The 13909-nt window shown below is 41.8% G+C and overlaps 1 protein-coding gene across 5 annotated transcripts in view; it reads left to right on the top strand.

Annotated features, from left to right (window-relative positions):
* nr3c2 (nuclear receptor subfamily 3, group C, member 2) overlaps window positions 1-13909 on the top strand; it is a 326244-nt gene that overhangs the window by 232923 nt on the left and 79412 nt on the right. For all 5 annotated transcript variants that reach the window (XM_043699476.1, XM_043699486.1, XM_043699456.1 and 2 more), the window contains exon 5: window positions 5574-5894. In XM_043699476.1, the coding sequence (XP_043555411.1) occupies window positions 5574-5894 (321 nt within the window). The remainder of the gene's footprint in view (window positions 1-5573; window positions 5895-13909) is intronic.

The raw sequence follows: 13909 nt of genomic DNA, 5'->3' as shown, positions 1-13909 counted from the left end.
TGTGAAACTTGAAAGGATTCAGAAAAGATTTACAAGGATGTTGCCAGGGTTGGAGGATTTGAGCTATAGGGAGAAGCTGAACAGGCTGGGGCTGTTTTCCCTGGAGTGTCGGAGGCTGAGGGGTGACCTTATAGAGGTTAACAAAATTATGAGGGGCATGATTTTGTAAATAGGCAAAGTCTTTTCCCTGGGGTCGGGGAGTCCAGAACTAGAGGGCATAGGTTTAGGGTGAGGGGGGAAAGATATAAAAGAGACCTAAGGGGCAACCTTTTCCACACAGATGGTGGTATGCGTGTGGAATGAGCTGCCAGCGGAAGTGGTGGAGGCTGGTACAATTGCAACATTTAAGAGGCGTTTGGATGAGTATATGAATAGGAAGGGTTTGGAGGGATATAGGCCGGGTGCTGGCAGGTGGGACTAGATTGGGTTGGGATATCTGGTCGGCATGGACGGGTTGGACCGATGGGTCTGTTTCCATGCTGTCCATCTCTCTGACTCTATACTCGACAGAAATTCTCAGCTTGGCTGCAATCCTGAGAAGTTATCCCTGAGGCTGCTACAGGTGTAAGGAATGTACTCTTCCCAATTAGCCTTGCCTTTGCTGCATACTGTCAGAGGCTGAAGGCAGTGCTTGCAAGTGTATTTGATCGCATGCTTCTTTAATAGGGAGGAAGCGCATACTTCCAAAAGGCAAATTGTTTTGACTGTTTTTCCCTAATACAATGCACCCCACGTCCCCAAACTTTACATCATAAATTGATCCTGTTAGTTTACACTGTGTATTTTCCCAGTGTGGCTATTTTTAGACTGGTGCTGGAGAGGGAACAAATGAGTCAAGATGTCATGCTGCAAAGTATCAGTAAAGACAATGCAGACTGCAGCCAGCTGAACCTCATAGATTGGGGCTCTTAATCTGGTCCGATCAGGGAGACATGGTTGACAGAAAAGAATGAATGGCAGGGATATTGTGCCTGGAATGCCTGACTCCGTGAGAGGCAATGCTAATTGTCAAGGGGTATGCATTTGTAAATAAAGGATGATTGATGATGGGATGCCGGCCTCTGAAGAGGTATTTCACAGTCACCTTAAGGGTTTTATGATCCAGTTTCCTGGCTGGCGACATATAAAAAGAGATGAAAGGGAAGCAGGATGTTCTTCATAACATAACATAAGAACTAGGAGCATGAGTAGGCTGTCCGGCCCTTCGAGCCTGCCTCGCCACTTAATAAGATCATGGCTAATCTTTTTGTGGACTCAGCTCCACTTACCCTCGTTTTCACCATATCCCTTAATTCCTTTATTTTCCAAGTATCTACATCAGCTTTAAAAGCAGTTACTGAAGTAGCGTCAACTACTTCACTGGGATGGAATTCCATAGATAAACAACCCTGTGGGTGAAGAAGTTCCTTCTCGGTTCAGTTCTAAACCTGCTTCCTCTAATCTTGATGCCATGCCCTCTTGTCCTAGTCTCACCTACCCATGGAAGCATCCTATCTATTTCTATTTTATCGATTCCCTTCATAATTTTATATGTTTCTATAAGATTCCCCCCTCATTCTTCTGAATTCCAACAAATATAATCCCAATCTACTCAGCCTCTCCTCATAAGGCAACTCCCTCAACTCCAGAATCAACCTAGTGAACCTCCTCTGCATCCCCCTCAGTGCCAGTACATACTTTCTCAAGTAAGGAGATCATACCTGAACACAGTACTCTAAGTGTGGCCTCACCAGCACCCTGTACAGCTGTAACATTACTGCCCTGCTTTTAAATTCAACCCCTTTAGCAATGAAGGACAAAGTTCCATTTGCCTCCCCAATTACTTGTACCTGCAGACCATTCATGCACAAGAACACCCAGGTCCCTCTGCAAATCAGCATGCTGGAACTTTTTACCATTCAAGTAATTATCTATTTTGCTCTTACTCCTACCAAAATGTATGACTTCATGTTTACTAACATAGTATTCCACCTGCCAGCCTTTTGCCCACTCACTCAATATATCTATGTTTGTCTGCAAAGTTTCACAGAACTCTGCACACTTTGCTCTGCCACTCATCTTCGTGTCATCGGCAAATTTTGACGCCGTAAACTTGGTCCCCAACTCCAAATCATCTATATAAATTGTAAATAATTGTGGTCCCAACACCGATCCCGAGGCACACCACTAGTCACTGATTGCCAGCCAGATAGCACTTATTTATCCCCACTCTTTGCTTACTGTAAGTCAACCAATCCTCTATCCACGCTAATACTCTATCCCTAACACCATGCATCCTTATCTTATGCAGCAGCCTCATGTGCAGCACCTTTTCAAAGGCCTTTTGGAAATCTAAGTACACCACATCTACTGGGTCCCTGTTGTCCACCTTGCTTGAAATATCTTCATAGAATTCCAAGATTTGTAAAGCATGACAATGGGACAATTTCTTTCGTGATGCCCTGCTATTTCTTCCTTGATAATAGACTCAAACATCTTCCCCACTACAGAGGTTCAGCTCACTGGTCTATAATTTCCCATCTTTTGTCTATTTCCCTTTTTAAACAGTGGCGTCACATTTGCTATTTTCTAAACTGCTGGGACTGCCCTAGAGTCCAGCAAATTTTGGAAAATTACAGTCAGTCCTGCAATTTCTCCTGCCATCTCTTTTAGCACCCTGAGATGCATTCCATCAAAGCCAGGAGACTTATTAATCCCAAGATCCATTAGCTTACCCAACAGTAGTTCTTCCGTAATAATAATTGTTTCCCGGTCCTCACCTACTTTTGTCTCTGTCACTTATTGGCATGTTTTTAATATCCTCCACTGTGAAGACCGATGCAAAGTACCTGCTCAATGCCTCAGCTATTTCATCATATCCCATAACTAACTGCCCCTTCTCATCCTCTAAAGGACCAACATTTACTTTAGACACTCTTCTTTGTTGTAGATATCTATAGAAACTTCTGCTATCTGTCTTTATATTCTGTGCTAGTTTTTTTTTCTCATACTCTATCTTTCTTTTCTTTCTAGCTCTTTTTGTGGCTTTCTGTTGACTTTTAAAGTTTTTCCAATCTTCTAGATTCTTGCTGTTTTTTGACTACTTTGTTTGCCTTCTCTTTCACTTTGATAGCCTGCCTTATTTCCTTAGACACCCATGGCTGATTACCCTTCCTCTTACAGTCCTTCCTTCTCACCAGAATATACTTTTACTGAGCACTTTGAAAAATTTCTTTGAAGGTCCCCCACTGCTCGTCAACTGTCTCATCATAAAGTCTGTTTCCAATCTACTTTAGCCAGGTCCTCCCTCATTCTATCATAGTCCCCCTTATTCAAGCACAGGACCCTGGTGTTGGATTTTATCTTCACACTATCCAGCTGTAACCATACTATGATCACTCCTTCCAAAAGGATCCCTGACTAGAGGTCATTATTTATTCCTGTCTCATTACACAGGACCAGATCTAGGGTAGCTTGCTCCCTCGTCGGTTCCATTACACACTGTTCTAGAAAACTATCACAGATACACTCAACGAATTCCTCCTCAAGGCTACCCTGACTGAGCTGGTTCGACCAATCTACATGCAGATTAAAATTCCTCAGGCTAATAGCCGTACCATTTTTGCAGGCATTAGTTATTTCCTTCTTTATTGCCCGCCCCAATGTGATGTTATTATTTGGTGACCTATAAGCCATGCCTATCAATGTCATTTTCTTCTTGGAATTCCTAATTTCCACCCAAAATGGGTTCAACCTCATGCTCCATAGAACCTATATCATTTCTCAGCAACCCCCTGCTGTCCTCCTTGAATATCAGAGCTACACCACCTCCCTTGCACTCCTGTCTGTCCTTCCGAATAGTCTGGTATCTCTGGATATTTAATTCCCCGTCATGACCATTTTGCAGCCATGTCTCCATGATGGCTTCCAAATCCTATTCGTTCACAATGATTTGTGCCATTAACTCATCAACCTTGTTACGAATCCTATGAGCATTCAGGTAAAGTGCCTTTATGCTAACTTTCTTACCATCATGATTCTCCTGAGTTATTCTTCATTTTTGCTTCTTTCATAGTCTGCCTTGAACTTAAACCCTCCTGCATACATGCCATCCTGCTGCTTACCTTTTCATTTATTATCATACTTCCTGTTACTTTCCCTTTCCCTTCCCCCTGACTCACAAGTTTAAAGTCCTGGTGACCACCCTATTTATCCTTTTGTTAGAACACTGGTTCCAGATCAGTTCAGGTGGAGACCGTCCTATCAGTACAGATCGTCCCGGTTCCAAAGCTGATGCCAATGCCCATGAAATGGAACCCCTCTTTCCCACACCATTCCCTTAACCATGTGTTTACTTCCCTAATTTTCTTATCCCTAAGCCAATTTGCACGTGGCTCAGGCAATAATCTGGAGAGTATGACCCTTGAGGACCTGTTCCTTAATTTCGTTCCTAGTGCTCGATAATCCCAGACAGCTCCTCCATCCTACTGTTGCCTATGTTGTTAGTCCCAACGTGGACCACAACAATTGGACCCTCCCCCTCCTGCTGCAGTATCCTTTCAAGCCGGTCAGAGATTTCGTGCACCATGGCACTGGGCAGGCAACACACTATGCAGGACTCCCAATCTGGTTTGCAAAGGATACTATCTGTCCCCCTAATTATAGAATCCATTGCTGCATCTCTTGATTGGTTCATAGAAACTTGCACATTTCCTTCACATAGGAAATGTGAGGGAGGAGGTCTGGAGATGGATCCTTTGCTGAGTTACATGAACGAATAACTGTGAAGACAGCCACTTCTGAGTCCAAAAGAACATTTTAAACAAAATATTTAAAGCTAACTATTTAGTGGCAGCTTTTGGACCACTACTAGGCAAGCAAGAAATCCAACATCTGTCTTTTCACAATAAGCAGCTTCCCTGTGGAAGCATGGTTCCTAGTTAAGGCATATTCCATGTGCAGTTCCCATTTACAGACAAAAATTGGACAAGAGCAACTTCTATTTTAGCCCTTGTCACCTGTGTTAAATTTCATTGTGAAGGTCCTTTCTGTGCTGAACATGAACCTCTGGGCATTCCCTATAGAGTTAATATAAATCTGACAATGTGAAAGATTTCATAGCTGTTGCAAATATGTCTTTTCTTTTGGTGTTCTACTTTTAAATCCTGCAGCAGCCTGCAAATCTGAATGCCTGATGGAAAACTCCTTGTGATTAGGCACCCTGAGGCAGGGACTTGACATATTATGGAAATAGACTGCAGTAGGAATAGGTAATAGCAACTTCAGTAGGAATAGGTAATTTCTTGGTCAGCAGAAATAAATCGTATTGTGCAGGTTTTTTTATTCAGCCTTTTGCATATGCAAAAATATTTAGAATCATGTTGCCTACCCACAGAAAATTTAATATTTGTTAGATTTTGAGTGGTTTTCTTGGTGTCAGTAGATTGTCCATGATATTGTTCACAAGTTACCATTGAAAGTCCTTGGAAGTGTATACAACTTCAGTTATCAAGTACAGGATCTGGTATAAAAGCTGAAGTAAGATACAGGAACGCCTAAAAAAAATGGTTATTATTATTTTCTTTGTCCCTTAGCACGCAAGTCGAAGAAGCTGGGAAAAGTGAAAGGGCTACATGAAGAGCAGCAGCCACCACACAGTCCCAAAGAAGGGATCACATTCACTGCCCCTTTACCAGAACCTACAGCGAGCACTGCACTTGTTCCCAACTTCTCACATATGCCACCACATATTCATCCATCCTTGATTACTATTCTTGAAGCCATTGAACCTGAAGTGGTTTATGCATCTTACGATAGCAGTCAAGCAGACACAACTAATCACCTGCTGTCCAGTTTGAACAAGCTGGCAGAGAAACAGATGGTTCGTATTGTGAAGTGGGCAAAAGGTCTTCCAGGTAGGATTGCAAAGAAACATTTAATTTTCATTTCTACAGAATGTGTGTCATTTTCTTACCCTTTGAATGCATGCTAATACTTCTATTTTTAACGATGGAATTGTATTTTTCCCTTATATTATTTGACTTTTCCGAAACACAAGAGTCTGGTAATAAACCACCAAAACTTTCAGACACTACATGTGCATTTATCTAACTGCATATATATGGTGTGTATATACAGAGCTATAGGCAAATATGACAAAAACCTTATAAGATGATGTTTACACGAAGTTGCATTTTCAGACACTGGGTAAATAACAGAACGTATTTCAATCTATTAGATTGAAACATGATTTTCTTATACTGGGTTTCCAAATCATTCCAAAACAATGATTGAATATTAGATGATTTGGTATGAAAAATAATACTGTCTTAATATGATAACTTCTCAAATAGAGAAAAAAATTTATGACCGATTAATTGGTAAGATCAACACTTGCATTTATACAGTACTTTTCGCACAGTAAAATTTCCCAGACATTGGGTAAGAAAGTATGTTTACAAGTTTATACATGGCTACAAAATTCTTTGGGGGTTCTGTCAGTGACCTGGTGGAATTATCACCTTACAGTTATGAAGTCCCTCAGGGAAATGGTGGAAAACTGAGAGTGATCTTATCACACCAGTGTGATTGGCACCTATATATCATTTTGCATTAGATTGCCAGAAATAAAGTGGGGACGTTCACACCATAATTTTGCACACTTACCTCGGACTAGAGTGCTTGGGGTGGCATTAACTCTTTGAAACATTGTGCATGGATGTTTAAGTAAACATGCATGTACAAAAGATTTCTTTTAAGGTTTGACAATGTAATTTTGCTTAAGCATGCAACCCCCTTGAAGTGATTCTAATGAGGCCAGCCAGCTAACCTTATAGAATATTAGCCCCCTGATTGGGTCTACTGATCTGGGCACTGAGGGCACTGGCTGACAGATAAAAAGAATAAGTGCCGGAGCTACTAACAATATGGTACCTGACTTTGAATGAGGTAGCACTGAAGTCAAGGATTGTTCATGCTGAAACAAAAAGGTGATTTGGTAACAGGATACTGGCCTCCATGGTGTTATTTTGCCTCTCATCAATGATAAATTTATTTGAATTGAACCAAATTAGGTTCATAAGCATGAATGGAACAATTTGAATCAATACCTGACACCCTAACAATTTATGGTAGAGCATTTTCAATAGCGCCATAGCTAGATTGTTTTGATTTTGCAATTGATTTTCTAATAGGTAGACTCCATTTTAAGTTTTGATTAAGTGCTTCCTTAATCTTCATATCCCACACCCTTATTCCTCTCTATTTGCTTTCATTGCTAGTTGCTATTTGAAACTTCTTGATTTAAAAAGTCTATTATGTCAAAACTAAACAAGTTTGGTCATTAACGTATTTTGTGATGTGCTATCCCTGATTTATGAAATCCTAAAGAACATTGTGCTGAGGCAAGCTGTAATTAAATTTGATATGTTCAAAAGGATTTTGAATTCCCTTGAACAATTCTGTCACTTTATGAATTGCATGGTTGGATCAGATATTAAAGTACAAAGCTGATAATAAGGGAGAAAAACTTGGATTAAAAGAGAGTGGTGGCAACAGTAGTGAACAAACAGGTAGACCACACCCTGTGTGAATTATAGGTGGATTTACAAGCCAACATGGTTTCTAGCTTTTGTTATTTTTGTTCCTTTTTATCACTTTGCAGCACTTATTGGTGCCTATAGTTTGCTGTGTGTGTGTGTGTGTGTGTGTGTGTGTGTGTGTGTGTGTCGATAGGTACAAAAGCAAAATACTAAATGTGCTGGAAATCTGGAATGAAAACAGAAAATGCTGGAAATATTCGGCATGTTAAGCACCATCTGTGGAGAGAAACAGAAATAATTTTGCAGGTGGCTGACCTACAATCAGTAAAAACTACTCTTCTTTGAAATTCAATATTTTGTGAATGGAGAAAATGGTTTTGTGGTCTGTCATGACTTGATTAATTCATTTTTTAACCCTAATTATTTATTTTTGATATCAGGAAACTTTTCTAAAATTTCGTATTCATTTAAATTCTTACCACACAATAATAAGCTCTTGTGACTTTTTTGGACTTCCTTTCACTTAACAGTTGGAAGGGTTCAATGGAAGAATTTGCTGGCATTTTATGCCTATGTGCTGATCAAAGTTTTAGCCAATGAAAATCATTTACAAAAGTTTTTATAGAGCTTGAATGAACACAAACATGATACTTCTCATCAGTATTTCATTACTAAAATGACATCTTGATGAAAATTTATGTATCACTTTGATTTACTATTTAATGGGATTGAGTAATAAACAAAAGTCAGTTATTGGTGGTGGAAATTTCTACTTTATGCATTTAGAGAAAAGTTGGTTGCTCAAGTCGTGAAATTTCCTGCAGGACGCCTTCACTTTCACAAAGGTCATAGAAGACTTACATGTTGATAACAATACCATGCATTCTTTGAACATTGCTAACCTGGTCACTAATGTACCACTCAAAGAAGCCATTGACCTGTGCTTTGGGTCACTATATCATGGCAATCTCAATGCATTGCTGCTGAATCATTTTGATTGAACTCATGCACTTTGAAACTCAGTTCAGTGTCAATGTCGCTGCCTATCCAAATAGATAGCGCTGCTAAAGAATCCCCTCAAGCCCAGGTCTCACAAACAACTGCAACAGTTTGCAAATGATGAAAGTTTTCAATGGAATGATCACTAACCTCGTACCCCTTACTTATTTCCAGTATATAGATAACATATTTTCTCTTTTAGAATCTTCAACTTATGTAACTGAATTGACTCCACCTGTGTTCAAACTCATCTTTGAAAAAGAGCAGTCAAACCTTTCCCCTTTCCTCCATGTGCCAGTTGAAAAAAGGCATTATTCAAAGAGAGAAATGCTGCAACGCATAGCTAGATAGTTTTGATTTTGCAATTGATTTTCTAATAGGTAGAAAATACACAAAGCTAACCCACAAGAGCAGCAGGTTAACAGGAAGGCTAATGGAATGATGGACCTTATTTCAAGCTGATTGGAGTATAAGAGTTGGGAAATCTTACTTCAACTGCTGCTGGTGTGACCTCATATGGAGTACTGTGAGCAGTTTTGGTCTCCCTACGTAAGGAAAGATATTATTTGATTGTTCAGAGAAGGTTCATTCGGATGATTCTTAGCATGGAGGGATTGCCCTTTGAGCAAAAGTTAAGCAGGCTGGGATTCCAGTAATTACAATTTAGAAGAATGAGAGGTGAATTCATTGAAACATATTGGATTCCAAAGGCACTTGACAGTGGGAGCAGTGGAATAGTCTCAGAGTCAAGGGGTGCCAATTTAATACTGAGATGAGGAGGAATTTCTTCCCACTATGCGTCTATCTCAGACCTGAAGAAGGGGTTGATTATCCAGAGAGGCTGGTCTCTTCAGGGTGGAGCCTGTGTGGATGTCACTCATATCAAGGGAGGGAACGAATTGCAAAACAGATATAAGATTAGGCATGTTTAGAATATATTCACAGTAATGGTGATTGAAGAATAGCACAGTACTTGACAAAGAAGCTTGGCAACAGGGACATGGAGCTCTCCTTATCACTGCATGATTGATCACAGTTCTCACCTGCTTTGGCAAGGATTCTCTTTTCATAGGGAGTGAACAGATAAATGTTGGGCACCCCAGCACCTATCTTTGCCCTCATTTCCCGGTTGCAAACTGTTTTCTCCTGGGATGATACTTGGGAGGGGGCGGAATGAGATGAAGGTGCCTGGCACTGCTGTTCATGTTGATACCCAGGCAGGAAGGCTGGAGTGCCAAGTACCTAAGTAGGAAGACCAGATGGCATAAAAGGTTAGTGGTGTGGGGCGTATGAGTGCGAGTGAGGGAAGATGCTGCATGCAATATTAGGAATGATTGACAGTGAGCCTTGGTGGAAGGTGCATGCACTGGCAGAGTTAAAGTGAGTGTGAGGTAGTGGAGAGAACATGAGAACTAGGAATCTGAATAGACAACGCACTCTCTCAAACAGTTAGTACAGTATTTATCATTGCAGAGCACAGAAGGTCATTAACCTTTTTCCTGCTTTGTTGGGCGTTCCTCCAGAACATGGACACTGCACTGACATGGGTGTGGTGGCTGGAAGGATGTGGTGTTGTGGTCTCCTCTGGCATTCCTGAGGAAAAAGGACAGCCCTCATGTCCACCACTATGACCACCAGGATTTCCAGATTCCTGTCAGCTAAGTGGGCTGCATCAAATTCTTGGAACCACATCGACTGCAGTGTTTCTAGCCAACCGTCTTCAGGTACAATGGAAGTAGCCAATGAATAATAGCTTTGCTAGAGACAGTCATACACCATGATCAATTAAAAAGAGATTAGATCTAAAAGAATATATTAAAGAAGACCTGATATTGAGGAAAAGGGTTTTTATAATGCTGTTAGGATAATTTTGAGAATTAGATGCGAGAAGACAGCACAGTTGCTACCATCACTGAGTATTTGAACTAGGAGATATAGTTGAATGATGGATAATGGTGTTGTAAGGTTAGAGTTGATGTTCAATGAGTTATGGAGTTTGGGCTGGGCCAAGTTTCATTAAAAAAAATCGAACGTAGATTGTGCACTGTGAGGTGTTGATAAAACATCTGTATAACAACCAGGAGTGCTTGATTGTAGGAAGGTCACATCTAGTATTGTGAAGCAATTTGCGGTTAAGCTTTATATTTCACAAAATCATCTCTCAAAATACAATACTTGATGAAATTTGCCTACCGGTTTCCAAAACAATCGGAGTCAAAGATAAACTGCATTGAACACCATAATTTCTATAATCTATAACACAAGTGTGTGATTTGTTGTGGTATGGTTTTTGGGACATGATAACCTGAAGTGTTTCAGCCTCAGCAGCCCTATATTTTCAGACGAAAATACCTGAGGTCTGCTTTGAGTTCAGTGGTAGAGCATAGCATTCTAGTGGCCTGTCCTAAAACTGTGAATTAGGTTGACTAGGTCCTAGTTTTTATTGAAAATAAATTATTGGAATAAATATGTTACATTATGCTGGCAAGTAAACTCATAATATGGAAGTTTTTATGAGTAGAAAGTGAGGACTGCAGATGCTGGAGATCAGAATCGAGAGTGTGGTGCTGGAAAAGCACAGCAGGTCAGCCGTCTCCAAGGAACAGGCATCAGCCCTTCATTAGGAATGAGGCTGGGGGCTGAGAGGTAAATGGAGGGGACTGGGGTTGGCGGGGGGGGGGGGGGGGAGAGAAGGTGATAGGTCGGAGAGAAGGGTGTAGCAGATAGATGGGAAAGGTGATGGACAGGTCAAATTGGAGGCTTGGGACTGGGATAATGTGGGGGGAGGGGAAATGAGGAAACTGTTGAAATCCACATTGAACCTGTGTGATTGCAATGTCCCAAGGCGGAAGAGGAGGCGTTCTTCCTCCAGGCGTCAGGTGGTAAGGGTTTGGCAATGGAGGAGGCCCAGCACCTGCATGTCCTTGACGGAGTGGGAGGGGAAGTTGAAGTGTACATTTATGGGATGGTGAGGTTGGTGGGTGCAGGTGTCCCAGAGATGTTCTCTGAAACAATCTGCAAATAGGCGTCCTGTCTCCCTGATGTAGAGGAAACCACATTGGGTGCAATGGATACAGTAGATGACATTGGTGGAGGTACAGATAAATTTCTGTCAGATGTGGAAGGATTCTTTGGGGCGAGGGGAGTAGTGTGGGCATAGGTTTTGCACTTCCTGCAGTGGCAGGGCAAAGTGCCAGGAATAGAGTATGGACTGGTGGGGAATGTGGACCTGAAGGAGTCGTGGAGGGAATGGTCTCACCAGAATGCTGATGGGGTGGGGAGAGAAATATATCTCTGGTGATGGGGTCTGTTTGTAGGTGGCGGAAGGGGCGGAGGATGATGCGATGTATGCGGAGGTTGGTGGGGTGGAAGGTGAGAACCATGTTCTGTTGGGAGGGATGGGGTTCAAGGGTAGTGGTGCGGGAAGTGGAGGAGATACGCTGGAGGGCATTGTCAACCAGGTGGGAAGCGAAATTGAAATCTTGGAAGAAAGAAGCCATCTGGGATTTTCTAAGGTGGAATTGGTCATCCTGGGAACAGATGCAGCGGAGGCGGAGGAATTGGGAATAAGGGATGGCGTTTTTACAGGAGGTAGGGAGGGAGGAGATGTAGTCCAGATAGCTGTGGGAGTCGGTAGGCTTGTAGTAGATCTCGTTCATTAGTGGAGATTGAGATGTCCAGGAAGTGGGGGGTGGGGAGGTGTCCGAGATGGTCCAGGTGAATTTGAGGTCAGGGTGAAAGGTATTGGTGAAGATGAGGAACTGTTCAACCCCTTCGTCGGAGCGCAAGGTGGCGCCGATACAGTCATCGAAGTACAAGAGCAATAGGTGGGGAGTGGTGCTGTTGTAACTGGGAAGATGGACTGTTCCACAATGAGACAGGCATAGCTAGGTCCCATACGGGTGCCCATGGCTACCCTTTTTGTTTGGAGGAAGTGGGAGGATGATGCTTGTACCATTCTGTCCTACAGTTTTACTGTCATTATCTCATCTGAATGCACTGGTCTGCATTGTTGTGAACTATTCTAATGCTACTATTTGTTTCAAATAACTATGATAACCTTTAAAGCTAATACAATAAAAAGATGAATGGTTATTCAGTGGAACTTAGATATCTGTGAGAAAATATCAAGGAATACAGTACTTTTCATAAGGATGTCCCAAAATGCTTTACAGTCATTGAAGTACTATTGAAATATAGTGAAACTGTTTATGGGTGGTAGTGTTAATGGACTCGTGACTAATCTAGAACCCTCGGCTAAGGTTCTGGGGATATAGTTATGAATCCCACCATAGCAGATGATGAAATTTGAATTTGAACTTAATAAAAAGCTAGTCTAATGGACAGCATGTAGTTTGTGTTAATTGCTGTTAAAAATGCAGGGAAAAAAAATCTGCTGTCTTTACCTTGGTTGACCTACATGCAAGGCAAAAGTGGCTACTGCAGATGCTGGAGCTCAGAGTCAAGATTAGAGTGGTGCTGGAAAAGCGCAGCAGGTCAGGCAGCATCCGAGGAGCAGGAAAATTGACGTTTCAGGCCAGATTGTCCTGCTCCTCGGATGCTGCCTGATCTGCTGTGCCTTTCCAGCACCACTCTAATCTTGAATCTGGCCTACAGGCAACTCCAGCCCCACAGTAACATGGTCGACTCTTAATTGCACACTCAGCAATGTGGAATAAGCATCAATTGCCAGCATGCTCCTTCTTATGAATGAGTTTTCCTTAAATTTTAAATATGGCATGAGTACGTTTTAATGGGCAAAAGAAGGTGTGTGAGGAGTACAGTGCACATTTAATCCCCTAAAAGTTACATTGAGTTGAGATTCTGAATTGTCCTGAAGAAGGGCTTATGCCCGAAACGTCGATTCTCCTGTTCCTTGGATGCTGCCTGACCTGCTGCGCTTCTCCAGCAACACATTTCAGCTCTGATCTCCAGCATCTGCAGCCCCCACTTTCTCTCTCTGAATTGTCCTGCCAGCTTCTGTGTTTCATCATATCAGGCAAGGTATTTAAATATTCAAACTGATAATCTACTTTAACAGGCAGCAAATCTATTTCCTGATCGAGTTGCAAGTCATCAGGGTCACCAAGCGTGTATACAGTGCACAGTGTATATTCAGTGAAACTGATAAGCTAGAAAACCAAAGAGGTGCAGCTGTGACTAGGTGAGATGCTGCCACTCACAATTCATCTTTTCACTTCTTGTTAGATAATTGTCAACTTCTTGAAAGTCAGTTCTTCTGCCTTGCACTTCAGTCACTTTCAGCTGCACATTCCTACTGCCAGCTTTCAATACAGCATAGGAGCAGCTCTACTTTGCACAATAATGCGGAACAAGTGAAGCAGAAACATAAGCAGCATCAGCTGCCTTATTGTCAGCCACCATACCAC

The sequence above is a fragment of the Chiloscyllium plagiosum genome, chromosome 1 (assembly GCF_004010195.1).
Source record: "Chiloscyllium plagiosum isolate BGI_BamShark_2017 chromosome 1, ASM401019v2, whole genome shotgun sequence".
Classification (NCBI taxonomy): domain Eukaryota; kingdom Metazoa; phylum Chordata; class Chondrichthyes; order Orectolobiformes; family Hemiscylliidae; genus Chiloscyllium; species Chiloscyllium plagiosum.
This window is presented reverse-complemented; position numbering and strand designations above follow the sequence as displayed.